General features: G+C 37.8%; 1 protein-coding gene across 2 annotated transcripts in view; it reads right to left on the minus strand.

Annotated features, from left to right (window-relative positions):
• Positions 1 to 24,628, minus strand: part of TAX1BP1 (Tax1 binding protein 1) — a 66,484-nt gene extending 41,856 nt beyond the window's left edge. For both annotated transcript variants that reach the window (XM_029925839.1, XM_029925830.1), the window contains exons 1-5: positions 24,539 to 24,628; positions 16,750 to 16,918; positions 8,753 to 8,855; positions 5,174 to 5,361; positions 1,435 to 1,593 (exon numbers count right to left, since the gene is read on the minus strand). In XM_029925839.1, coding sequence (XP_029781699.1) covers positions 1,435 to 1,593; positions 5,174 to 5,361; positions 8,753 to 8,855; positions 16,750 to 16,911 — 612 coding nt within the window. In that variant the 5' untranslated portion in view covers positions 16,912 to 16,918; positions 24,539 to 24,628. The remainder of the gene's footprint in view (positions 1 to 1,434; positions 1,594 to 5,173; positions 5,362 to 8,752; positions 8,856 to 16,749; positions 16,919 to 24,538) is intronic.
• Positions 24,629 to 26,660: the final 2,032 nt, after the last annotated feature.

The following is a 26,660-nucleotide window of genomic DNA, read 5'->3' on the forward strand; positions in this document are numbered from 1 at the left end:
AATGGAATATTACTTGACAATAAAATGAATACTGGTTAATTATTATATTACGGATGGGCCTTGAAAAACACTATGCTAAGTGAAAGAAGTCAGTCACAAAAGGCCACACGATTCCATTTGTGTGCAATCCCCAAAATACAGAAATCCATAGATACAGAAATTTAGTTTAGTGGCTGCCTAGGATTGAGGGGGAAGGAAATGGAGAATGAAACTAACCAATTACTCTTCTTATGAAATAACAGGTGATTGCTTTTTATCCTCAGCTATTATGTTAAATCAATTTTTTTATGTTTACTTTTGAGAGACAGAAAGAGAAAGAGGGAGCAAGGGAGAGGCAGAGAGAGAGGAGAGAGAAAATCCCAAGCAGGCTCTGTACTGACCACAGAGAGCCTGATGCAAAGCTCAGACTCACAAACTGCAAGATCGTGACCTCAGCAGAAGTCAGAGGCTGAAATCAACTGAGCACAACTACACCACCCTAAATTAAACCTATGTCTAATGAAACGACTGTTTTTATACTTCTACTTCTTTTTCTTTGCTCAAGAAATTGTGCTAATTTTAATTATGTGGGTTTTTTTCCTTAGAATAATGTATACCGTTCCTCACATCAAGAACTTGAAAATTTTGTCAAATACTACATTTAATTTCATTGAATTCCACTTTTTAGAAAAGTAACTTTGACTACTTTGCTCTACTTTCCCCTTATTCGGGAATTTATCACTCCTATTTATATATCCAACCTCTTCCCCCTAAAATATTGATCAATTATTTTACAATTTGATATAAAGTATAGAGAAAACAGTTGTTAGTTGAGGCACCTGGGTAGCTCAGGTTGTTACCTCATGGTCATGGGATTGAGCCCCACATCAGGCTCTACACTGAACCTGGGGATCCTCTCTCTCTCTCTCTCTCTCTCTCTCTCATATCTCTCTTAAAATAAACAAACATTTAAAAAAAAAAGAAAGTGGGGCACCAGGATCACTCAGTTAACCGTCCTACTTCAGCTCAGGTCATGATGTCATGGTTCATAAGTTTGAGCCCCACATTGAGGCTCCGTGCTGACAGCTCAGTTCCTGGAGCCTGCCTCAGATTCTGTGTCTCTGTCTCTCTGTGTCCCTCCCCTGCTTGTGTGCTCTTTCTCTCAGACATAATAAATGAATAAAATTTTTTAAAAAGGCAGTTGTCAGGAACCACCTCATCAAGCCTGGTACCAAAAAAAGTCTATTTTTTTTTTTAACCGTTTTTAACATAAAAGAAGCTATGGCAAAAAACTGATAGGAACTGAACTATTCTTATCAAAGTATGTATCTAAATGCTGTTTTAAAAAAAAAAAAAGGTCGTTTTTATTCACTTTGACTAGTTCAAGTTCTTGGAAAAGTGGGGTTTCAAGCAATATACCATCAACTCCAAATAGCGACAAAACACACAGCTAACCTTATGCTCCACTTGCAGTTGGTCACATCTCTCTTTCTCATGGTTAAGTTCTCTTTCCATTCTTCCAACTTGTTCTCGAAGTTGTGTTGTATCTTTTTCCAGAACAGCAATTAACTTTAATAGTTCTTCTTTTTCTTTCATGGTTTTCTCAATTTTCAACTATAAAATAAAAACCCCCAGTTGATTTTTTTATAATACTAAAATTTATTAGTTTAGTTTTCCATCTCAAAAAAGAAGTAAAGAAACGTACAAAAAGAACTTTTACGTACAATCTATTTCATCAATCGTGCATGTAAATAAAAACTCATGAATCATAAATTTAAACCTTCTCTTCTTGGTTGGGCAAAAAAGAAAACATTAAAAGGTATAAAATCAATAAATATTATGAAATCTGGTAATCAATTTTCAAATTACTACTAATTAGTACCAAGGCATATTAAATTTTATAAGTGACTTAATTCCAGGTTTTTCTGGAGTATTTATCAAGAAAAAAATGTATACCACTTTTTTCTTTTTATTTAAATTCAAGTTAGTTAAACTTACAGCATTGTCTTGGCTTCAGGAGCAGAACCCAGGGATTCATCTCTTGCATATGACACACCATCCTCATCCCCAAAACGTGCCCTCCTTAATGCCCTTCAGCCATTTAACCCATCCCCCCAACCCCACCAGCACCCCTCAGTTTGTTCTCTGTATTTAAGAGTCTCTTTATGGTTTGCCTCCTCCTGTTTTTATCTTAACTTCCCTTCCTCTATGTTCATCAGTTGAGTTTCTCAAATTCTACGTGAGTGAAATCATATGATATTTGTTTTGTTAACTCTTTTTAAATGTAAAGCTGGGAGAGATCTTTGAATGTACTAAGAACTTCCTTGTGTGATATATAAGACCTTTATCTATGGTGTTACTCTTAAAATTTTTGGTGCTAAGAAATACCAGCTTCTATGTTTGGCTAAATTAAAACAAAGTAACTGCAAATTTTAGGATGAAAATGCAGACTGTAACAATAAATTATATAATTGATTTTGGGGGAGCACTAACAGTAACTCAATTCAGGAAAACCTCGAATATTCTAAAATTACTAATTAAGGACCTAAAATAGTAGTAAATAAAATAGTTAATTTTTCTCTTACAACAAGTCTTTGATTCTAATAGGAATAATGAAGACTCAGGGAAAATTTCATAGAGGCATCACACATTTAGCTAAAATAAAGTTTTCTCCTGGTACACTAAATTGGTTCTCCAGGGTCATGTAATCACACGGATTAAACTCTAAAATGGATCCTATGAAAGTTGGAAGAGCAACATATTTTTAGAATGACCCTTCTACCTCTTCCATCAGACCAAATGAAAATAACAGGAATCAAATGCCCTCAAAAAGAAAGTTCATTTATTCACTAAGCTTCCTTTATACCTTATATTCTAAAAGTTGCTTTTTGGCTCTAAACTTTCTGGCAATTTAAAAGTGAAAAAATATCTTGACCTAGTACAACAGAAACATTATGAAAGAACCAATTTTTCCAGTGATGCACTTAATTGGCACATACTTTTTGAAGAGTTTACTTAATCTTAGATAGAAATTTTAAAAAGAGGGGCGCCTGGGTGGCTCAGTTGGTTAAACATCCAACTTCAGCCTAGGTCCTGATCTTGTTGTTCCTGAGTTCAAGCCCCACATCGGGCTCTGTGCTGAAAGTTCAGAGCCTGGAGCCTATTTCAGATTCATTCTCTCTCTCTCTCTCTCTCTCTCTCTCTCTCTCTCTCTGCCCCTCCCTCACTCATGCTCTGTCTCTCCTTCTCTCAAAAATAAAATAAAAACATTAACAAAATTTAAAAAAAAAATTTTTTTTAAAGAAATTAAAATTAGATAAAAATGTATATAAGTCTAGTTCCTGTCTCCAATTTTGTAGTTGAAATGTTCCAAGCTCATAAAACAGTGAAAATTTTATAAACGACACCTATCACCTAAATTTGCTGATTATTAATATTTTACCATGTTTAACTTCATCTCCCTATATCACCTAAGTTTATGTTTTTTGTTAAAACAATGTGAAACTGCAGATATTTCACCACTAAGTACTCAGAGCAAGCATCCCCTAACGACAGTCTCCTCTTCAACCACTACCACTATCATAAATAAGAAAATTAACAATAATTTTATATTATCCATAGATAGGCCACAGTTCTATATCTCCCACTATTCCCAAAATATCTATATTTTTTAATCCAAAATTCAATCAAGGTTCCTATGCTAAATTAACACAAGACATAACCTTTCAATGTCAACAGTGCCACAATGTCTCATCTTTGTACTATTTTTGTGCAATTTTAGATAAAATTATTAAAAGATTCTGATGAATGTGGAAATTTTAAAGATTTATCAAAAAATTTGGTCACAATATAAAAATATTTTATCTCAGCATCTAAGAGACAGCAATTTCAACTTTATCAAGTACCTCTTGCAAGTAGGAAGAAGTGAAATAAACTGTGCGACATCCCAGTGAACTCTGAGAAGGAACATAAAAGAGACTGATGCCTGAATGTCTGTTTTCCTGTTGGACGCCCTGAAATCAGGGTGGTCTAACAAGTATTCAAAAAGCTGCAATATAAATACTAACTGCATTCTTAAGAGCTGGACTTGTTTCAGTTATCTCTGACAAGCATTCAAATACCAGGCTAAAAACCTTGATCATCAGGCAGTTGTCACCACAAAAACATTTCAGTCACCCTATAAAAATTACATTTCTTTATTTAAGATAAGAAAGGAATTTCTGGAAGAATGGAAGATATGAAGAATTCATAATAAAAAATGGTTCCTTCTAACCTTTTTAATTCAATCAACTAATAAAAGTATATCTATGACCTCTTATCTTTTTCTCTCTAGTCTCAGCTTTTTAAGGTAAATAAAATCAAAGGCATAAAATATTTGTATATAAAAAACATCCATCTAGGGCACGTGGGTGGCTCAATTGGTTAAGCATCTGACCCTTGGTTTCAGTTCAGCTCATGATCTCATAATTTGTGGGTTCGAGCCCCAGGTCAGGCTTTGCACTCAGAGTGCAAAGACTGCTTGGGATTCTCTTTGCCCCTCCTCCATACAGTCTTTCTCTCTCTCAAAATAAATAAACTTTAAAAATCCATCTAACTATAAAGAAAAAGCAATGACCTGCAAGACTAAATACGAATGTAAATTAACCAAAAATACATACTGAACCAACTAAATAAGCTCTTTTTCATAGAAATTCAAATGTAACATTTGAGTTTCTTAGATTTCAAGATACTGAAAAATATCTTAAAATAAGAATGTTGTTCTCTTTTCTCCTTCAATAATTACTAAAATTTAAAACATAGACATTAGACCATCTGCACAGTAAATTGCTATTAGAGCTAATGCAATGACTCCCAAATAGTCAATTACAAGAATGTAAGAAGCTTTTCACCTTTTCTCTTTAAATTATAGTTAGTCCTGGCTATTTACTTGATAAACTGAACAAGGAAATCATTCTAAAGATGCTCAACCTAAACTGAGAGAGAAGGATCTTCCCTGATTCACCCTTCTACAGTGAAATCAGTAACATAACTGTGAGAGGAAGGTTTTTAAAATATTTCAAAAGCAGCACTCTAAGTTCATTATTTTAGTTACAAACCATTTGATTTTCAGGTTGTTTAATTTTTTTTTTTTTAATCCCAACATGAGCCCTGTTCTTAAATTATCTTAAACCGCTAGCTCACTGTTGGTACTAACCTCAAGAAGACCAGCTTTTGTGGTCACCACCAACATGTCAGAATTTCCTTCATCTTCCATAGTAAGTAACTCTTCAACTGGAGAAGAAGCTCGAAACTGAAAAGGTGTACTTGCTCCACGAATTTCACCCTTATGGGTAACATAACAAAACTGATAAAATTCTCCATCATCATTTGGAAGGTAATAACCTAAAAAAAATTTAACAAGAATACTGATTAACTTTCCTATAATGAAATTAGTGCGGGGTTTTCCCCCCACTTAACATATTGCCATCTCTGCTCATTCCTGACCCTGTTTAGACTGCGTATGGGAATATACCATAAAGAAACCTTCCTTCAAATTTGACATTAATTACATGAAAAGAAAAATATTAACAAAAGAAATCTGCTGTACGTGAACCGTTAAAAGAAAGGAAGATGAAATGAAGTCCACTTTTGCAGCAGAATAAAAATAAGTTTTGGAATCACACAGCTTTGTTCTGGAATTCAGCTCTGTTACTAGCCATTAGTAACTCAACCTTCCTGAGCCCCAATTTCTTATCTGTAAAAGAGCTATGAAGCCATCTATCTCAGAATTTAAAAGTATGTATAATATATTTGTACCATCTAGCCCATTATCTGATGAAAATGTGTTTGATATTTGTTCCTTCTTCCTTCATCGCATCTGTTACCCACTCTTTAAGATTTGCTGGATTATCCTTGCTCAAAATAAAACTTTATCTCTTCTCCAGAGCTCCCACAGTATTTTGTACATTAAAAAAAAAACTCCACAGTAGACTTTCAATTCCATTGGTATACATGCTTTATATTAAGAACTTGGAAATACTGAGGGCAAATATGTATTTAAAAATTCTAGCATCCCCCCTAATGACTCACAAAAAGGAAGCATTCAGTGGTTGTGAGATGACTATACAAAGATCAATACATCCACCTCATCTTGAATATTCATATCTATCCAGAAATTTGTAATCACTACGGCTGTTATTCTTTCATAACTTGAAATTTTCAGCCTCATTATTCTATCTACTTCACTTGATTTCCTTCTTTAACAAATAGTTAACTTTCTTCGTTAGCAGCAAGAGGGAGGATCAGAGAAAATACAAGAAAAGCCTGGAACATCTTGTGGTGCTTGAAAAAAAGAAGTCCTTAAAACAGAATACAAAGTGGAAGGAATGTCAAAAACACAGGAGCCCACCTGATGGAGCTCCCAATGGCCAAAGCAAGCCAGAATAGTTTGCACAACAAAAAAGGATAGTCTTAGATTTTATTCCATAGAAAATAATAAATATCTATGAGTCTATGGGGAAGGAGACAATTATTCTTAAAGTAGTAATTCCAACTAGTTAGTAAATGTGCAAGGAATGAGAATAGAAAAGCATCATTAGAGAAACACAACAATAAAAATTGTTGTAAGCCAGGGACTCCTGGGTGGCTCAGTTGGCTGAGCACCAGACTCTTGGTTTCAGCTCAGGTCATGGTCTCACAGTTTGTGAGTTCGAGCCCCGCATCCCGCTGTCTGAGCTGAGTGGAGTCTCCCTGGAAAATCTCTCTCTGCCCCTCCCCTGTTTGAACAACATTCTCTCAAAAATATAAACAAACATGAAAACAATTTTTAAAAATTGTAGGCAAGATCCTACCTATAGATACTAAAATTAGTAGGTGAAAGTTTGAGGAAAAACAGGGTATTTCCTTCATCTCAAACTCCTCCATTGTATTAATTAATTACAAAAGAAAAAATACTAACTTTACAGGTAGAGAAACCCAGCCTCAGACACCAAGTGATCAAGATTGACATCACCAGGGGTACCTGGGTGGCTTCAGCTCAGGTCATTATCTCACAGCTTGTGCTTTTGAGTTCAAGCCCAGTGTTAGGCTGTTTGCTGACAGCTCAGAGCCTGGATGGAGCCTGCTTCAGATTCTGTGTCTCCCTCTCTCTCTCTCTGCCCCACACCTGCTCACACTCTATCTCTCTAAAATGAATAATTTTAATAAAATAAATTTAAAAGATTAACATAACCAGGAATGAGAGAGGACTATCAAGTACTCCCTGATACAATGCACTGAAGAGTAAGTATAACAGCACTTCTATGACACGATATTCTTCCTTATGACCTCAATCTAATCATGAAAAACACACCACCACATAGGGGTGCCTGGGTGGCTCAGTCTTGATTTTAAGTGTCCTAATCTTGATTTTAGCTCAGGTCAAGATCTCATGGTTCGTAAGTTCCAGCTCCACATTAGATTCTCTCTCTCCCTCTCTCTGCCCCTTCCCCAACTTGTGCATGTGTGTGCAAACAGGCACTCTCTCTCAAAATAAATAAGCTTTAAAAGGGGTGGGGGGGGGCACGGAGCCTGTTCAGAGTTTTCTCTCCCTCTCCACCATCCATGCTGTGTCTATGTCTCTCAAAATTAAAAAAAAAAAAAAAAAAAACTTTTAAAAAATTCTACAAATTAGATATTCAAGGTCTGATAAATCACAAAAGTAATCCACTAAAAAATGGTTCAACTATTGTTTGAGATACCAGAGGTAGTTATTCAGGGTTGCAATTTAAAGCTATCTAGAAAAACCTCTCATCAGGTCAATAACATTGAAAAGAAAACAGAAAAGCAATCAAATTATGAGTCCATTTAGAAAAAGAATTACATTTATGTATCTGTATTAGTTGAGCTTTACATTTCACGATTCTCATGACTCATTCATAAAATGAGCAGGGTGATTTTGGATTGTGCTTAAAATCCCTTCTAGTTCTAATATTCTATGACAATGTTTTTCATGAATACTCTGACTTTATATAACAAATGGGTTCTTGGCAAGCAGAAGCTTTTATTTGTGAATTTCAGAGTAATATTTAACAAATTTTCAAAAGCTTGGAAAGCTTAACTACATTTATGCTTAGCTCCCATGACAATGCTCTTCACAAACTGGATACTTTTCTCCTTTTTTTTATTTACTGCTTTTTAACTTCATAGTAAACCACCAATAAAATCATTAGGCACTATAACAAATTCAGTAAGTTAACTTAATAAAATTAATCACATTAAAAATGACTGAACACTGAGCATTTCAACTCTTGATTTCAGTTTAGGTCATGAGGTCAGTTTGTGAGATAGAGCCCCACATTGGGCTCTGGAAGGAAAACTCACTCTTCACTGAAAGATAAGCAAAAAACCTTTTTTAAAAAAAAATGCTAATATTTGAGAGAGCACAAACAGGGGAGGGGCAGAGAGAGGGAGACAGAGGATCCAAAGCAGGCTGTGCACTGACAGCAGCAAGCCCAATATGGGGCTCAAACTCACAAACTACATGATCAGATCAAGACCTGAGTCAAAGTCGGACGCTCAACTGACTGAGCCACTCAAGTGCCCCAAGCAAAAATCCTTTGAAATGCCCAGATAAAATATGTATCCTATACTCGCATTTATATTCTTATGACTTTTGTTTAAAAAAAAAAAAAAAGACACTAATTCAACTTTGGTGTGCTGGAGATGCCTAAGTAGACCATTAGTATGGAAAACAACATTTTTAAAGGCAATAAAACATTTAATTTCATCAAGTTCTGCAGTTTTCAATTCTTACCTTGAAATGCTAATACACAATTAACTGTTGATCCGTCTACGTAATGTTCAGGCATAGGAGACCATAGAAATGTGTAATAATCACGAGCAGTACTCCATCCGACCTAAACGAAAACAGCAAAAACACAGAGATTATAAGTAGTTTAATATTAGAGTGAGATAGCATATTGTCTTTTACTGCATCCTAAAATTAAAACATGGGTTGCTATGTTTACAAATCATTGGGTATTTTAACAAGCTTGTCAAATTTTTATGATTTTTATTGAGCTATAACATAGTTATAAAAGTTTATATAAATTGAACAGCTGAGTTTCTATTATGTATTAAAAATACAATTTTGATACCGAATTTCTCAAGGAAAATCTTAGTATGCACATGATCAAATATAACAACTTATGTTTCTCTTTATAATTTAACTTCACTAAACATGTTTTTTACTAAACATAAATTTTTAAATCTTACTATTTTAAATCTCAAGTTTCAGTGTGTTTAGATTTCCTTCTCCCCACTAAACGTGGTAACTAAAACTTCACTAATCTCTCATATCAAGTCTTACCTGTAGCCAATTGGTAAATTTTGTAAAAAGGCCTATATTACTTAACACGTTTATATACACAAATAGAAAACCTATATCCCACCTATATCTAAAATGTCTTCAACTTACAAGATGTGTACGTTACATATCTCAGTCTGTATTTTCTATATAGACTGTGTGTTAAATACTAAATATTAGAGATATTTAAAACAAGTACACACATAATTCATGTTATTGTGCCTCACAAATATACTACATTTGGGTTTTTTGTCATTGTTGCTGTTGTTTTTTACAAAGTGAAGGTTTGGGAAAACCCTGAATCAAACAAGTCTATCAGCACCATCTTTCCAACAGCATTTGTCACTTCATAACTCTATCACATTTTTGGTAATTCTCAGAGTATTTCAAGCTTTTTCATTACTATTGTATTTGTTATGGTGATTTATAAGCAGTGATCTTCAGTATTTATTTTGAAGTATCATGAACCACACGCATATATATAAGACAATGAACCTACTAATATGTATATTATGACTGCGCCACCAACTGGCCATTACTCTCCCCCCTCTCCTCAGACACTCCTTATTCCCTGAAACACAATATTGAAATTAGGCCATTTAATAACCTACAGTGGCCATTAAGTATTCACTTAATGGAAAGGAAAAGCTGCACATCTCACTCTTCAAATCAAATAAATGATTAAGCTGAGCAAGAAAGGTATGTCAAAACCCAAGAAAGCCCAAAAGCTATTTGTCTTGCACCAAACAGCCCAATTACGAATGCAAAGGAGAGGAGCCTGGGTGGCTCAGTCGTTTGAGCGGCTAAGCAGCTCTAACCTCACGATTCCGGAGTTTGAGCCCTGCATAGGGCTCACTGCTACAAAGCCCACTTCTGACTCTGTCTCCTTCTCTCTCTGCCCCTCCCTCACTCATGCTTGCTCACTCGCTCTCAAAAATAAATAAAATGTTAAAAAAAAAAAAAAAAAGGAATACAAAGGAAAGTTCTTAAAGGACATAAAAGTACTACTTCAGTGAACACATGAATGATAAAGTGAAACAGCCTAAGCTCATTGTGGAGAAAGTTTTAGTGGTCTAGATAGAAGATCAAGGCAACCACAACATTATCTCAAGCCAAAGCCTAATCCAGGGCAATGCCCTATCCTATCATCAATTCCATTAAGGCTGAGAGAAGTAAAGAAGGTGCAGGAAAGTCAAACCAGCAGAAGTTGGTTCAGGAGATTTAAGGAAAGAGATGTCTCCATAATATAAAGCACAAAGCAAAGCAGCAAATGTTAATGTAGAAGCTGTAACAGTTATCCAGAAGACATTGTGAAAATATTTAATAAAACTGGCTACACTAAACAACAGATTTTCAATGTAGATGAAACAGCCTTATATTGAAAGAAGGAGCCATCTAGAACATCACAGAGAGAAAAGTCAATGCCTGGGTTCAAAGGACAGACCAACTCTCTTGTTAAGGGCTAATAGAGCTGATCATTTTAAGTTGAAGCCAATGCTCACTTACCATCTCTAAACTCCTAGAATTATGCTAAATCTACTCTGCTTATGCTCTATAACTGGAGCAAAGCCTTTACAATGGCATATCTGTCCATAACATGGTTTACTAAATATTTCAAGCCCCCTATTGAGACCTACCGCTCAGAAAAATAGATTCCTTTCACAATCCCACTGCTCATTCACAAAGCAGCTGTTCACTCAAGAGCTTGATAAAGATATACAAGGTTAATGTTGTTTTCATACCTGCTAACACAACATCCATTCTGCAGTCCATGAATCAAGAGGAATTTCAATTTACAAGTCTTATTACTCAACAAATACATTTTCTGCCAGTGATTCCTCTGATGGATCTGGACAAAGTAAACCAAAAACCTTCTAAAAAGAATTCACCATTCTAAAACGTTCATGATTCGTGGGAACAGTTCAAAGCATCAACAGGAGTTTGAAAGAGGTTGATTCCAACCCTCATGGAGGACTTGGAGGGCTCAAGACTTCAGTGGAGAGAGTAACTACAGATGTAGTGAAAACAGGAAAAGAACAAGATGAAAACCTGAAGATGTGACTGAATTGCTGCAATCTCATGATAAAACTTGAGTGGATAAGGACTTGTGTCTTATGGATGAGCAAAGAATTTGGTTTCTTGAGATGGAATACACTCCTGCTAAAAACTGTTGAAATGACAACAAAGGATTCAGAATATTACAGGAGGGACACCTGGGTTGCTCAGTCAGTTAAGCATCTGACTTCAGCTCAGGTCATGATCTCATGGTTCGTGAATTCAAGCCCTACATCGGGCTCTGTGCTGACAGCTCAGAGGCTGGAACCTGCTTCAGATTCTGTGTCTCCCTCTCTCTCTCTGCCCCTCCCCCACTCAGTCTGTCTGTCTCTCTCTCTCTCTCTCTCTCAAAAATAAACATTAAAACCTCTTTTAGAATATTACAGGAACTTAGTTTATAAAACAGAAATAGGGTTTGAGAGTATTGACTCCAGTTCTGAAAAAAAAGTCCTACTGTGGGTAAAATGCTACCAAACAGCATTTATTGCATGCTACTGAAAAACTGTGTGCGAAAGACAGAGTCAATGGATTTGCCAACTTCACTGCTTTTTTTAAGCAAACTTTGTTTTTTCTTACCCCTAGTATGGAGCTCAAACTCACAACCCCAAGTTCAAGAGTCACATGCTCCACCAACTGAGCCATCCCGGTGCCCCTTCTGTTGTCTTATTTCAAGAAATTGCCACAGCCACCCCAACCTTCAGCAATCATCACGCTGACCAGTGTCAGCAGCCATCAATCATCAAAGCATCACCACCAAAGACTACAAATCGCTGAAACTCAGATGATGGGTTACTATTTTTTAGCAATAAAGTATTTTTTAGTTAAGATATACATCATTTTTTAGACATAATGCTATTGCACACTTAACAGATTACAATACATAACTTTATATACGCTAAGAAACCAAAAAAAAAAAAATCATGACTTACTTTCCTGTAGTGACCTGAACCCAACCCATAATATCTCTAAGGTATGCCTATAATAGATATCCATTTGCAGGTAATATGAGAAATTATACCTCAGCCACAGGATTAGATTACACATATGTTCTATAATTCTGATAGACCTAGGATCACAGATTACATAACCCTAAAACTAGAAGAATATTAGCAATCTTTAGTCTCTAAAGAAATATTTTCAAACTGTAGGTCACAATCCAGTAGGAAGTGGTAATATCAACTTAGTGGTTCACATCCCTATTTATTTTTTAATTATACAGAATTAGAAGTTATCAGTGCATGAATAACACGACAACCAATAAGGATAACTTCAAGTTATCAGTGCCATGAATGTCAAAAACACTTTGCTTCTAGGAGCCACACTTGATTCCAGTTAAGAGGGTATATCTATATTAAGGAAGGAAACAAAACACCCATTATTTCAAATAGTTTAGTTTGGGGAATTACAAGCGTGCTGAGCATAATTCTACTACTAATGCAGTAGCAAAACAAAAGCATAAAAAGGAAATGAAACAAGGATAATATGGAAGGAATAAAGCCACAAATGTTTTCCCTTTCTTTTTTTAAACTGATTTGAGAGACAGAGACAGTACAAGTGGGGGAGGGGCAAAGAGGGAAGCAGAGAATCCCCAGCAGGCTCTGCAGGGCTCAAACTCAAGAAACCATGAGATCATGACCTGAGTTAAAACCAAGAGTCAAGCGCTTAACTGACTGAGCCACCCAGGTTCCCCATGTTTTCCCTTTCAATAGGAGTAACATTTCAGAAAAATAGGTTGGATGAGTAGCACTGATAATAAAGGAAATTCTGAGACGAAATGTAAAGATCATAGAGACCTCAAGATTACCTAGTAAAACTAAGATATTAATAAATTCTTGAGAAACCTTGACAGAAGAAAAGATAAACATCAGGAGAGCACACAAAGAGCACCTTTGTAAAGAAAGAAACAGATCCACGGGGAATGATTTTGGGGGAGAAGTAAAGGAAGATAGACATAAGACTTGGGAGTAAGAAAGGCACTGAAAATAAATTTGTGGGTGATATATGGATAAACATAAAACCTACAGAATAGTATAAAATGAGCCAGTGGATTTTTAAAAGCTAGAAAATTATACACCAAACCTAACAACAGATATTTCTGGGGAAGGTGGGGGTACAAAGGGTAAGGGCATGCATTTTCTTTCTTTTGTATCCACTGCAGTTTCCCAAAATCATTTATAAGAATAAAGGTCATATCTTTTTAAAAGAAAAAACTGCAAAACTGCCTAAATATACATGAGGAATAAATACTGCTGATTGTAAAATAGAAATAATAACCAATATAAATGTCCCTCCATAAGACAAAATGTTACAGAGCTACTTATATTAAGAAAGTAATAGGGGCGCCTGGGTGGCTCAGTCGGTTAAGCCTCCGACTTCGGCTCAGGTCAGATCTCACATTTGTGGGTTTGAGCCCCACATCGGGCTCTGTGCTGACAGCTAGCTCAGAGCCTGGAGCCTGCTTCCGGTTCTGTGTCTCCTTCTCTCTCTGCCCCTCCCCCTCTCATGCTCTGTCTCTGTCTGTATCAAAAATAAATAAAACATTTTAAAAATTAAAAAAAAAAAGAAAGAAAGAAAATGATGGGGCACTTGGATGGCTTAGTTGGTTAAGGTTCCAACTTCAGCTCAGGTCATGATCTTGTGGTTTGTGACTTTGAGACCCGGCATCAGACTCTGTACTGATGGCTCAGAACCTGGAGCTTGCTTCAAATTCTAGGTCTCCCTCTCTCTCTGCCCCTCCCCTGCTGACACTTTGTCTCTCTCTCAAAAATACATAAAAACATTTTTTTTTAAGTTTTTAAAGAAAAAGAAAGGAATTATCAAGGTGTCTGGCTGGCTTGGATGGAATATGCAACTCTATTTCCGGACTGTGGGTTTGAGCACCAAGTTGGTAACAGATTAAAATCTTAAAAAATCTCGGGGCGCCTGGGTGGCTCAGTCGGTTAAGCCTCCGACTTCGGCTCAGGTCAGATCTCACATTTGTGGGTTCGAGCCCCGCATCAGGCTCTGTGCTGACAGCTAGCTCAGAGCCTGCAGCCTGCTTCCGGTTCTGTGTTTCCTTCTCTCTCTCTGCTCCTCCCCCTCTCATGCTCTGTCTCTCTTCGTAGCAAAATAAATAAAACATTTTAAAAAATAAATAAAATCTTAAAAAATCTTTTAAAAAAGTGATTATAATCAGAAGTGAAAAATTCAGGACATAAAAAAAGACATGCAGTACTATTCAAATTACTTCCAAAATACATTCAATAGAAAAAGTGAAAGTCTTCTTCCTTCAATTAAAAAAAAGACTGGAAGGAACTACTTAAAACATTAATAGTGCTAGCCACTGTTAGATAGGAATATAGCTGAGCAATGAAACTGTTACTCATCTTAATTTTTTTATATTTTATTCCAAGTTTTCTAACATTATGATTATTTTACAGTTATTTTATTTTTAGGAGAATACTTTTTAAAAACAAAATGAGGCAAGGTTGAAGGGAGACCAAGGCAGGAAAACAGAAAAAGCAAAATGAAGAGAAATATGAAAAGGAAAGGAGAAACAAGGAAAAACAAAAGCTTGAAACAAGATATTCAAGCATAAAATCATTGCTCAGGTTCACTTTCTACACCAGGAAATTATAGTTTGTGTTTGTTTGTTTGTTTATATCTGGTTGGCAGTATGATGCAGTGAAAACATTATCTTACTGGGAGACCTTGTCTGCCTAAGTGACTTAGGAAACATGACAATCACTGCACTCCCAATTTCCTCACCTAGAAAAGTATCTGAAATATGAGAACTGTAAGTCTCCTTTTGGGGAGGAAAATAAAAAAGCTCACTGACCTTTAGTTTATTAAAAATTATTTTAATTATAAGGTAATTTGTACTAAGCATAAATCTAATTGTAAATTCCTTGTGCTTATATATTTGTACAACTAAAACCAAATCAAATTCATAATCACAAACAACTAGGAGTGCCTAGGAGGCTGAGTCGGTTGAGCATCGACTCATGATTCTAGCTCAGGTCACGATCCCTCCCAGGGTCATGGGATCAAACCCCATGTTGGGCTCCCCACTGACCACGGAGCCTGCTTAAGATAGATTGATTGATTGACGGATTGACTGACTGACTGACTGACTCTCTCTCTCTCCATCCCCCCCATTCACATGCTCTAAAATAAACTCTTCCCAAATTTTATTTTGTTCAATAGGGCTTTTTTAATGTATAGTTTTGAGAATGAGAGACAGAGTATGAGCAGGGGAGGGGCAGAGAGAGAGAAAGGGAGACAGAGAATCCCTAGCAGGTTCCAGGCTCCGAGCTATCAGAACAGAGTCCTAAGCAGGACTCAAAGTCACAGACCATGAGATCATGACCTGAGCTGAAATTGGTCACTTAACCAATTGACACCAAGGTGCCCCTTGTTCAACAGCTTTTCTGCCCTCCTCACTCTATACAGCCACCCTTCACTTCTAGATACCCTAATTCTAGCAGTTACTCTTCTTTCTTTCTACTTTGCTGCTTAACTTATACATACCAATCAAAATTTCAGGACCATTAAAATCAGTTCTAAAATAAATTTATTCTGAGGGAGAATCAAGAGGAATCTAGTAGAAAAGCTTAATTGTTAACGTTTATGGCATTTTGAATATTCAAATGACTTTTTAAAATTTTATTTAAGTCATCTCTACATACAAAGTGGGGCTCAAACTCACGAATCCAAGATCAAGAGTCACCTGCTCTTCCAACTAAGCCAGTCAGGCACCCCAAAGAGACTCAAGATCTTATGTTTTAGTTCTCTACTACATTCTAAAAAGTTGAAATTGCCAGAAAGTTTGTAGCACAGTAAAGCACCACCATAATGATCACCTCAATGTAATTCACAAATATTATTTAAAAAATGGCAAATTTTAAGAATTGGGATACCTGCCATCAGAGAGTTTACTATTTATTCATGCAAAACAGAAAACTCATATAAAAACACAAGACGATATAAGCAATATTTAAGAAAGTAGAACAGCAGAATAACAACATGGTTATAGAGTTGTTTGAAATTAATTACAATGACTGAAAGAGATAGTAAATGATACAGCAACTCAAAGGAAAAGATCTTTTATCAGGTAAAAAATGGGGAAAACAGAAGAGAAAAAAAGGCTCCTGAAAAAGTTTTCACAAGACCTTGAGTGACACTGAACCTTTTGATCAAAGAGAGGTGAGTCTGGTGAATTGAAGTTCCCAGTATTTGTTGTACACTACTCTGTACTGTTAACTATTTCATGTTTACAAAACATTTAAGTTTACAGTTGTAAAAAGGCTCTCAATGCAGAGGTAAGACAAGGCTTACATAAGCTACTTATCAACCTGCTTAAAAGAAAATAGAGAGTACTTACGTTGAAGAAATACACAGGAAGTTCTTACCTTAAATATACCGACCCAATCTTTTGGATGTGGATGGATATATGGAGTTAAGGTGTAATGACATTCCAGGTGTGCATTAGGAAGATAACTCTTGGCCACATTTTGAAAGATGACGTGGGCAAAGTTGGAAGTCTGCAAGGGGACTTCTTGAAAGGATGTCATTGTGAATCTGAAACAAGTAAATCATGTATGTTGAACGATACCAACTAAAAAAAAAAAAAACCTTACACCTTCAGAAAATACCTAACATTGAAAGCAAATTACATGAGTGCCATAATCATTAAGATATACATTTGGAACGCCTTCTTAAAAATGATTAAATTTTTTAAGCTGTGATTAAATATGAAAACACAACAGAGAAATAACAAGTTATAAAATGACTCAGAAAGTTACACAAGGATTTAAAAAAATGTTAAAACAAAATCAAAAACTCTCAACTCTCTTGGAAAGCCTAGCCAGCTGCTTCGTTTGTAAACAAAAGCAAATGAATCAGAAGTGTTTCTATGCTGAACCCTTGACCTTAATAATTATCTTCCTCAATCTGACACATCCCTCTCCTCTAGGTTCTAGGTTATTAATTGATGTTAACCTCTCTGTGCCTGAGCCATGTTCATGATCCCTTAGACCAGCATTCTCAACCTGAGCTACATATTAAAATCCTTACGGGGTCTTGGGGCGCCTGGGTGGCTCAGTTAGTTAAGTGTCCAACTTCGGCTCAGGTCATGATCTCACAGTTCATGGGTTCGAGTCCTGCGGCAGGCTCTGTGCTGGCAGCTCAGAGCCTGAAGCCTCCTTCCGATTCTGTCTGTCCTTCTCTCTCTGTCCCTCCCCCTGCTCATGATTGGTCTCTGTCTCCCAAAAATAAATAACTGTTTTAAAAAAAAAATTTTTTTTATATCATGGGGGGGGGGTCTTTAAAAGGGAGGGGTGGCATCTGGCTGGCCCAGTTGGTAGGTAAAGCATGCAACTCCTGAGTTCAAGGTTGTGAGTTAGAGACCCACATTAGTTACAGAGGTTACTTAAAAATAAAATCTTTAGGGGTATCTGGTGGCTCAGTTAAGCATCCAACTTCAGTTCAGGTCATGATCTCACAGTTCAGGAGCTGGATGGAGCCCTGCATCAGGCTCCCTGCTGTCAGTACAGAGTCTGCTTTGGATATTCCATCCCCTTCTCTCTCTCTGCCCCTACCCCACACAGGATCACTCTCTCTCTCAAATCAATAAACATTAAAAATAAAATAAAATAAACTGGGGCGCCTGGGTGGCTCAGTCGGTTAAGTGTCCAGCTTCAATTCAGGTCAGGATCTCAAGGTTCGTGGGTTTGAGCACCACGTCAGGCTCTGTCTTCAGATTCTGTGTCTGCCTCTCTCTCTGACCCCCCTCCCCTGCTCAAGCTGTCTCTCTCAAAAATAAAACATTAAAAAAATTGTTTTAATAAAAAATAAACTTCAAAAAATAAAAAAGGAAAGAGGACAATGACTTTCCGGAAAGAGGACCTGCGGGAATATGGTGTGTGTGTGCCCTTTTTTTCCTTCAAAAGATAAAGATTATTTGGGGAGACTTTTTAAGCTATTATTTTTAAATAACCTCTATAACCAACAGGAGGCTTGAACTCACAACCCCAGAGATCAAGAGTTTCATGGTGTACCAACTAAACCAAGCAGGGACCCCTCTCCGGGTAATCTCAACCAAGTGTGCAGCCAAGATAGGGTTCTCACCCAACCCAACAACTTTAGCATTCATTACCACCTCTCATTTCCACAAATGCCCAGACCTAGCCTGTCTTCAGAATTTCTGGTACACACTTGTTCAGATCTCTCAAACCACATAAAATCTCAGTCAATCTACTGACACTATTCAGCCTATTTGTTCCTTTCAACCTATACTGATTTTACCCTTTCATTCTGGCTTCAATGATCCTACCTTGACTTCCACTGTTCATGTGCTCTTTCCATATATTTACTGATTTAAAATAAATTATTTCTTATGGGCACCCAGGTGGCTCAGTCGTTAAGCATTGGACTGCAGCTGAGATCATGATCTCACACATGAGTCTGAGTTCCACATTGGGTGAGCTCAAGCTCCGCTTTGAGTAAAACACTAGCACCACTTCTCTCTCTCAGTCCCTCCCTCTCTGCTCTCTCTGCTCCTCATAGGATTCTCTCACTGCCTGCCCCTCGCTCACTTGCGATCTCTCTCTCAAAAAATACTTTTTCTAATGTATGGTGCCAATGAAATACATAGCTGTTGAAATTCTCTTACTGATTCAGTAAATGTTCACAGGTTTAGTGAACACCAAGCACAGGAGCGATGGTGAAAATGAACTGTAAAAATCTGCAGGACATAAATATTTTTCATATTTTAATAGTGCTCTACTTTTTGAGAACAAGTATACAACTGAGAATTCACTCAAAAAAACCATCTATATGTATGTCACAGACTCAGTATAATTAGTGATTATTGATTCTACAGTACACATAAACTATGACAACATTCCTATGGTACTTGCTTCTCAGTCATCATAACAGAAATCTCCGTAATGGGAAAAACGAGGCAAAATTTTTGCTAATCAAATTAATCTAATTCACTTCACAAATCCATAAAGTATCTACAGGGGAAACACAGCAGTTAGTCTATACTCATATTTTAACTATTAAGAAAGTTTTTACTGCTAAGATCTAAGACAATATGCTTTTACAATATATTTCTTTTGCTGACCTGTTTGAAATACTAGCACATTTTTGAAGTTCCAAAATAATAAACAACACTTCAGAAAATATCCACTTTTCTTGTGTCTGCTGGACTTCTATTCAAGTACTACTTTACTGAAACAATATACTGGACATCTCACAAAGAGTGTCAAAGGTGAACCTAGAAGCCCATACTGTTGACTGTCAGCCCTGACCTCTGCCAGGATTCCAAGGTTAAGGAGTGTGTATTCAGTAGCGCTCCTCCTAGATCTCTGCTCTAACAAAAAGCTTTATGACCAGCAGTCCTATTTCACAGAAGGACTTAACTAGTATTCCCCAGCTGCTATGACAAAGCCTTCAGTAAAATGAAAAAAGGTAGCACTTACTTACAAACATTGGGAACTCTGCATAAAATAAATGAAGAGTGTTAATTACCTTGTTTGAGTTGTCAGAGCTAAAATTTGGGCTCAGAGGGATGTCATGGTGCTAATAAAGTCACTAATGATAATCTCCTTCCAAGTCGATGTCTTCATAAAAAATGAAAAGATAACGCGTCGCTTCCAGTTTTGAAATATTGTTCAGTACTATAGCTATAGCTAAATCTATGAAACCAATCTCTAGCAGATACAACTACCAAAACTGAGACAAGTGAATCAGTAATATTTTTCTACAAAGAAAATGAATATTTCAGTTTCCCTGAGGAAAATATTAAGGAGAAAATAAGGCTACATTAGAATGAGTTGCCCATGTTTTTAATTAAAAGCAGTTTAAGAATGAAACTTTTTCTTAAAATTTAACATATTTCCTAAAGTAAACTAAATCAACAAAGCTGTAATTATGTTATAAAACAAGGCAGTGAAGTTTAAACTTTTAACCTCAACTACAACAGTGTTTTAAAAATCCATGATCTATTTTCCACTTTTACTTCACTGAAAAGATAAGTATGAATCAAAAAGGACTCAAAAAGTACACAGAGCACAGTAACAGTCTTTACCCATGAGGAATGTGTGAAGACTTTTAATTGATTTTTACCAGTATACATAAATGCATGGTTTTCACGATTTTAAATAAACATATTAACATAAAATTTCATTTTTAATCCTTCCCCCCAAAATTCAAGTTTTTAACAGAAAACCCTAACATCAGACTTTAAATATATTCATGATTATAAATCTTAAGATAATTTGTGATCCTAATAACCTTAATTAATCTCTTTCCAATACTCCTTCCTACCTTTTTAAAAGTTCAATGCAATTATAACTACAGAAATGTTTTACGAGTCATTCTACTCTCATTACTAGTTTTTCGAACTTTAAAAATTAAATCCCAATATATCTCCTAGTCATGCATTACTAGGGTAATGTAATCTGAATGTAATTACCACATGAATTAATCCATTTCAAAATAGCAAAATAAAATTCCCATAAGTCCTATTTCACTCAAAGAAATGAAAAGATGGGAAAGCTTTAAAAAATGCTGAAATTCAGAGAATGTCAATGTACCAAGAGGATTCACAGGTAGATTTATACAATATTCATTAGTGCGCACAGAGACACACACACACACACACACACACAGAACACGCAGACACACACAGCCCGGTGGAGAGGTAATATGCAAAGTCACTGCATCACCTTGTGGTAATGCTTGGGAAGTGTAGCTTCACCAACAACCTGAGGAAAAAGAACAAACTGCACCTCAGCTGGAGAGGAAATATAGCCCCCTACACACAAAGGGATATAGAAGCAGCTTTACTAGACCAAAGTTCACTTCCCATTCTCTAAAGTACATCTCCAGAAACATGTACATTAAGATGCAAACCAAGGCTAAGCAAAAATTTTTGACTCAAGAATTAAAGAACCAAGCACGTTAAGCTGGGAAACAAGGTCTGAAATACATACACCTGCTGCCTGCAGTGACCTCTTCTGTGTTTCCTACTATATTCCCCAAAGGCCCAACATCTCCAGAGTTGTTTTGTATGAGTTACGCTGTAAACTTCATACTATAAAGTCTTTGGTCTAAAACCCAATTTTGTTATTGTGGGGATTCATCAATATCTATGGAAAAGATAAATAATGTGCAAGGGCACTCAGTTAAGAAGCTAAAATTAAGTGAGGGGTGGGAGGGAAGAGGTAGAAGTACTCAATGTTATACTTCTTCCTGCTGGAACTTTTTCAAGCTCAGAACAAATCCGGCTTTTGTGGTAGTATTTTTCCAGTGGCTTCTGCTACATATTTTGCTGGACTAGTCCAAAATGTAAGCCTTAGTCAAGCAAACTAGAATATATACTATTAATTTTGTTCTGTGTTATATGGCTGTGGTAATTGTATTTTTTTCAAAGTCCTTATCAAGTTAAAGACACTAAACGAATTAAAGTGAAATATCCTGATATCCAGGATTCATTTGCTTTAAAAACTCCGGCGGTGGTGATGGAGGAGGGCACTTAAGGGGAAGAGCACTGGGTGTTATATGGAAAACAATTTGACAATAAAATATTATGGGAAAAATAAATAAATAAATAAAAAATAAAATGTCATTAAACCAAAAAAATAAATAAATAAACAAATAAAAACTCCGGCGAGGGAGGGGGGATGTTTTGGAGGAGGTAATAAAACAAGATTAGCAAAATGGTGGCACCTTCTACCATTTGTTCTCCTTCTGTGTATGTCTGTGAGGATTAGTAATAAAAATTCCATGTATGACCTACTATAATAGAATACCTTACATGTATCAGATGACAAACTTAGCAAAAAAAAAGTTCTTAAAATCTTCAGTTAAAAATACATGAACTTTTAAAATTGTCTCCAAACTTCAGTCCTAAAGGACACACAAATATCTGAAGGAAAAACTGCTTAACATTCTAATAGTTTCCAATGATTCATACTTTAGCTCAAACACTATCAGCAGGTTTATAGAGCAGAAAAATGTTATCTGCAATCTTTTTCGGAGGCAGAAAACAAAGCCAACAATCAGTTAATCTGCACTCTTACAACCAGCATCCCTGACTCTAGAATTCTTTACAGCTGAGTGTCACTACACTCTGCCCAGGTGTCACTCATACCACTTTTACCCTGTAGATTGTTTTTAAAGGTGGTTGCTAAAAAACTCTATTTTGGGGCACCTGGGTGGCTCTGTCAGTTAAGCATTCAACTCTTGATCTCGCTCAGGTGGTGATCTCACATTGGTAAGATCTAGCCCCGCAATTGGCGCGACTGGCTCTGCACTGTCAGCAGGGGCCTGCCGCGTATTCTCTTGCTCCGCCCCTCCCCTGCTCTCAAAATAACCTTTTTTTTTTTTAGCTTTATTTTTGTTTGTGAGAGAGAGTGCGCCCGCGCGAGCAGGGGAGGGGTGGAAAGAGGGAGGGACAGAGGATCCGAAGCTGGCTCTGCGCAGAGAGCAGAAAGCCAGATGTGGGGCTCCAACCCACGTACTGTGAAATCATGACCTGAGCTGAAGTCTGATGCTTAACCGACTGTGCTGCCCAGGCACCCCTCGAAATAAACTTTTTAAAAAAGAGAGAAAATAAAAAGTTATGATCTTGGCCCACATAAAGAGAATTTTTATCTTTCTGTACGGGTTTATTTGAGCCAAAATAAACTTTTAAAAGCCAGAAGAACATACAGCCAAAATTTTACTTAGTAATATCCAAATTCCAAAAACAATAAAATCCAATAAACCTCACACATGTATTCTCCCAAAGAAGTACACGAGCATTAGTAGAATGTTACATATTTGACATTAAAATGGCTGCAGCCATAACTGTAAACAGAGTTATGCAACTTAATGGGATTACAAGAAAAAAAACTACAGGATGTTCTTTGAAGTTGCAAAAAAAAAAAAAAAGGAAAAGAAAAAAAGACCTAATAAGTCATTTCTAATGTAATTAATACTTCGAGAAATCAAGTTTACTTACAATATAAAGGCCTGGCCTCACCCCCTTCCCTACACCTGCATAGGAGACTTTGAGGGACAATCGTCCCACTTTTAGATTAACATGTTACTGAATTTATCTCTTTAAATGATCTGGAACTGAGCACGAAAGTTATCAGTAGTGCCTCAGTTCGCGCTCCATTTGTAGAAATTTTACAGTGACTATAATGCAGACTTGAATAAGATTTTCCCATCTAAATCCTTGTCCTAAGTAACTTTTGACGCCTAAAATCTATTCTATAGAAAGTCAAATGCCAGTGTTTTCATATAAGCCTATTATTAAAAAGGAAACACAGGTGTATCAATAGTCACCCACACCCAACCCAAAGAAAGATTGCCCCAGGCGAGGCGCGCCAGTCCCGACCAGACCACAGCTTGCGAGCCTGCAGGCTGTGGGGTGGGGGGAAAGGGAGAGTTGAGAAATCAAGAAAAGTTGCCTAAGCGAAGACGACTTGTGACTCTTCTCAGAAGCCTTTTGGGGGATGGGGAGGGGGGGGGTCCCTTCGAACATTAAGCGTAAAAGCCTTCTATAAACAGACGGAAGAAACGTTTACCAGATCTAAAGCCCAGGTGAAGAGTGCGATCCGGCCCCAACAGCTAACTCCGCCCCCGGCCCGCAAAACGGAGGCGGCGCAGCGAGTCTCCGCCTCTTTCTCCACTGGCGACACAAACCAAAACACCTGGGTCTCACCCCACCCGAGCAAACCCGAGCCTCGGACTCGACCTGTTTTCCTAAGCTCGTCTACGCCGGCAGCGCACAGTATGCCCTCAAAACACTCCCTAGCTTGGGACGCGGACAAGATAGGTTCTTCCTCGGGGGTCCCCCGTGTCACTCGCCCCCACCAGTGCCCACGCCCCCACGGCTCTCCCAAATCGCGAAGGCCTATCCCGCGGCCTCCCCGCCGTGTAGGGCGGCCTCCCGTCGTTTTTCCCAGCCTCACTGCTAACCGAAGTTGCCCACGCCCCCGTCACAAACGTAGACCAGAAGGAAAAGTTTGTCCCAGGGAAGGAAAGCAACGTCATTTGGCTGCATCGTCACCACGAAGATCATTCCCGAGACTGGCCAGGCCCCTAGACTCTTTAAGAGCTGAAGAGCGTACCGCGAACCCCCGAAGAGCTCCGGCTGGGGCCCCGCACAAGGCGCTGGAGCCGGCCGGAAAAGACACTTACCTTGCGAGGAGCTCCGAGACAGAGGGAGCGTTAGACAGGCTTCGGAGTCGGTGCCGCCATCAGCCGCCCAACCGCTTCCGCCACCACTACCTCTCTCCACAGACCGGCTACGCCTCCCCTCAGAGCCAAAAAGCCGGCGGCGCGTCACTTCCGGGTGTGGGACCGCCCCTTCCGTCGCCGCCGCCGCTCCTGGTGGGCCGGGCCCTTCGGCTGAAAGGCGGCCTCGGGAGATAGGACCTTTCACCCACTCTGCGGGCGGGTCCAAACTCCAGGCCGGCCTTTCACCTCCACTCGGCTGCTACCCCTCTTTTTTCTGCCTCGCTGGAATCGCTCGCAGATCGAGTCAAACTGGGCCCGTTTGTATTTGCGTGTTTCATTTAACTATTACTTTGACGGGAAAGTTAGGTAACTTATCAGTTAGGTTGGAATGTTAGTCTGAAGTTCTATGGACTATTACCATGGCATTGTTTGGCTCTTAAAAATCCTAAGTGAATCCCTTTATTTTATAGATGAGAAAGTAGGAAAACGATGGAAGTGAAGGAAGGGACCACAGGGATAGGGCTGCAACCTCTAACTCCAAAGCTCTTTCCCAATTCCTGGTCCAGTCCTGTGCTTGCTTGACCGAGATTTTGTTCATTGGAGGACCTCGGTTCTAGGCGCGATACAGTTCCAATGCTCTAGGATTCCATTTCCTCTTGCCCCAGCAGTGGTCTCTTTTTGCCCACACTTCAATGAGTGGTTACCTGCTTTTATTATATGTATTATTGTGTGTGTGTGTGTGTGTGTGTGTGTGTGTGTAAATTTTGTCCTGTATTTTCTGTTCAATTATATTTTCTAAAATCACTTTTGACTGTTAAGTGTCTTACTTCCTATAGCAGGCATTCAGTTTGAATCCTAACTCCATGGAAGCAAGTGTATTATGTTCTAATTCATCATATTCTTCTGTAGCTATCAAACCCTTATAAAATCGTCGATATTCCCAGTAAAGAAAGGATAATTGCTCACATTAAACACGCTGAATACAGAACATACAAAATCCTATCATATTCTTTCATTTTTTTTCTTCTACATACTTACGATTACACTTCAATAATGTAGGTTCTCAATGTTTGCTGATTTGTTTCCGATAGGGGCGCCTGGGTGGCTCAGTCGGCTAAGCTCAGGCTTCAACACAGGTCATGATCTCACAGTTCGTGGGTTAGAGCCCCACATCTGGCTCTGTGCTGACAGCTAGCTCAGAGCCTGGAGCCTCCTTCAGATTCTGTGTCTGTCTCTCTGACCCTCCCCTGCTCGCTCTGTCTCTCAAAAATAAGTAAAAAGCACTTAAAAAAAAAGATTTGTTTACCATATATTAAAATCTTTGAAATCTGTTCTGTATATCATACTTGCTGGTAGAATTCAGAAGAACGTTACAGGTCTTTTAGTACCAACCTCCCTATTTTACAGATGATGCTAAAGGTGTGATAATATCAGTAATCACTAGTGTTACTAATAGCAGTCTTCTAGTAATGGAAATAACTGCATCCCTTAAGAAATGTAAATATAGTAGGCATGCCTGGGTGGCTCAATCCAATGAGCTTCCAATTTAGGCTCAGGTCACTGATCTCACTGTTAGTCGGTTCCAGCCCAGCATCAGGCTCTGTGCAAACAGCCTAGAGCCTGCTCCAGATTCTGTCAGGCTCTCGCTCTCTGCCTCTCTCCTCCGCACCCAACCCCCAAGCTCTGTCTTTCTTTCTCATTTAAAAAAAAAAAAAGAACTATAAATATAGTAGTAAATTTTATAAGCACAGTTTTTCAGAGGTATCACTATTTTTTAACCACATTACTCATTTCCATGTAATAGATTTCTAATTGCCACCAATTTTCAGTTAATGAAATCAGAAAAACAATATGCTTAATAAAAGCCATAATTGGGGGCTCCTGGGTGGCTCAGTCGGTTGAGCACCCAACTTTGGCTCAGGTCATGATCTCACGGTCTGTGTGTTCGAGCCCCACATCAGGCACTGTGCCGACAGCTCAGAGCCTGGAGCCTGCTTCGGATTCAGTTTCTCCTTCTCTCTGCTCCTCCCCCATTCATGCTCTGTCTCCCTCTGGCTCTGAAAAATAAATTTTAAAAAGTTTT

Source organism: Suricata suricatta, chromosome 2 (genome assembly GCF_006229205.1).
Source record: "Suricata suricatta isolate VVHF042 chromosome 2, meerkat_22Aug2017_6uvM2_HiC, whole genome shotgun sequence".
Classification (NCBI taxonomy): domain Eukaryota; kingdom Metazoa; phylum Chordata; class Mammalia; order Carnivora; family Herpestidae; genus Suricata; species Suricata suricatta.